General features: G+C 41.7%; 1 protein-coding gene across 1 annotated transcript in view; it reads right to left on the minus strand.

Moving 5' to 3' along the window:
- The window catches only part of pcid2 (PCI domain containing 2), a 10,595-nt gene that overhangs the window by 5,769 nt on the left and 3,221 nt on the right, over positions 1-1,605 (minus strand). Inside the window, 2 exon segments of the mRNA XM_008294322.1 lie at positions 8-72; positions 1,518-1,572. Of these exon segments, the coding sequence (XP_008292544.1) occupies positions 8-72; positions 1,518-1,572 (120 nt within the window).

Below are 1,605 nucleotides of genomic sequence, written 5' to 3' on the forward strand. Positions count from 1 at the left end.
CAGCTGCTCGGCTGCTTTCTCCAGCATCTCTCCTGGTTGACCTTTAGCCTTCTGCTGCAGCTGCTGCTCAGCCTGAAACACACCCAGAGCCTTCATCCTCATCTTCATCACCACCATCATCAACATCATCCTCATCTTCATCATCACCATCATCAACATCATCTTCATCATCACCACCACCATCATCACCCTCATCTTCATCACCACCATCATCAACATCATCTTCATCATCACCACCACCACCATCATCCTCATCTTCATCACCACCATCATCAACATCATCATCATCATCACCACCACCACCATCATCATCCTCCTCATCTTCATCATCATCACCACCACCATCATCTTCATCTTCATCACCACCATCATCAACATCATCTTCATCATCATCATCACCACCACCACAACCATCATCATCATCATCTTCATCATCACCACCATCATCATCCTCATCTTCATCACCACCACAACCATCATCATCCTCATCTTCATCACCACCACCACCATCATCATCCTCCTCATCTTCGTCACTACCACCACCACAACCATCATCACCCTCATCTTCATCACCACCATCATCAACATCATCTTCATCATCATCACCACCACTATCATCCTCATCTTCATCACCACCATCATCAACATCATCTTCATCATCACCACCACCACCACCATCATCATCCTCCTCATCTTCATCATCATCACCACCACCACCACAACCATCATCATCATCATCTTCATCATCACCACCATCATCATCCTCATCTTCATCACCACCACCACCATCATCATCCTCATCTTCATCACCACCACCATCATCATCCTCATCTTCATCACCACCACCACCATCATCATCCTCATCTTCATCACCACCACCATCATCATCCTCCTCTCACATGTATTTGTGTTTAACGTGATACTTTATTCATCAGAGGTATGTTTATAATTATTTTGTTAGTTTCATGTTTTTATGAATCAGAATTTAAACTAATTCACGATTCAAACCATATTTCATACATTTTAAAACAGATTTATTGAATCTTAGATTGATGCCTGTATTTTCACATTTGAATAACGGATGTCTTCCTCTTTACTGCTGGTTCAACTGGACGCTCAGCAGCCTGGAGCTTCAGGGTTTTGTATTCTTTTCACCTGAAGGTCTGCTCTCTTGTGTTTCCATTGTTCAACATTCTTTCGACAGTTTCAGGTTTTGATTTTGAAAGTGTTGAGGAAACAAACTTAGATTTTCACACATATTTTAGGATGAAGAGGAATTTTAAATTTTATCTGTATTTGAAGAGAAAAATTTGTATATTTATATTTTACATTTTAAAAGCGAAGTGGAGGAGGTCTGGTCATGTCAGCGTCTTTAAACACATTGAAACTATTTGAGTGCAGTGATGAGGTCTAAACACATCCTCTTCACAGGTGTGTTTGTTCATCTGCGCATTCAGTTCATCCTTTTGTTTTTCACCGTAAGAAACAGAAATAAAGAAAGTAGAAAAGTTTCACACGTTGTTGGCGAAGATCCTCAGATCCAGAGTGACGGCGAACATCACCGGCAGCGCCCTGAAACACAACCCAGCAGTTAGGCAACGTTCT

This window comes from Stegastes partitus, unplaced genomic scaffold (assembly GCF_000690725.1).
Source record: "Stegastes partitus isolate 25-593 unplaced genomic scaffold, Stegastes_partitus-1.0.2 Scaffold954, whole genome shotgun sequence".
Lineage (NCBI taxonomy): Eukaryota > Metazoa > Chordata > Actinopteri > Pomacentridae > Stegastes > Stegastes partitus.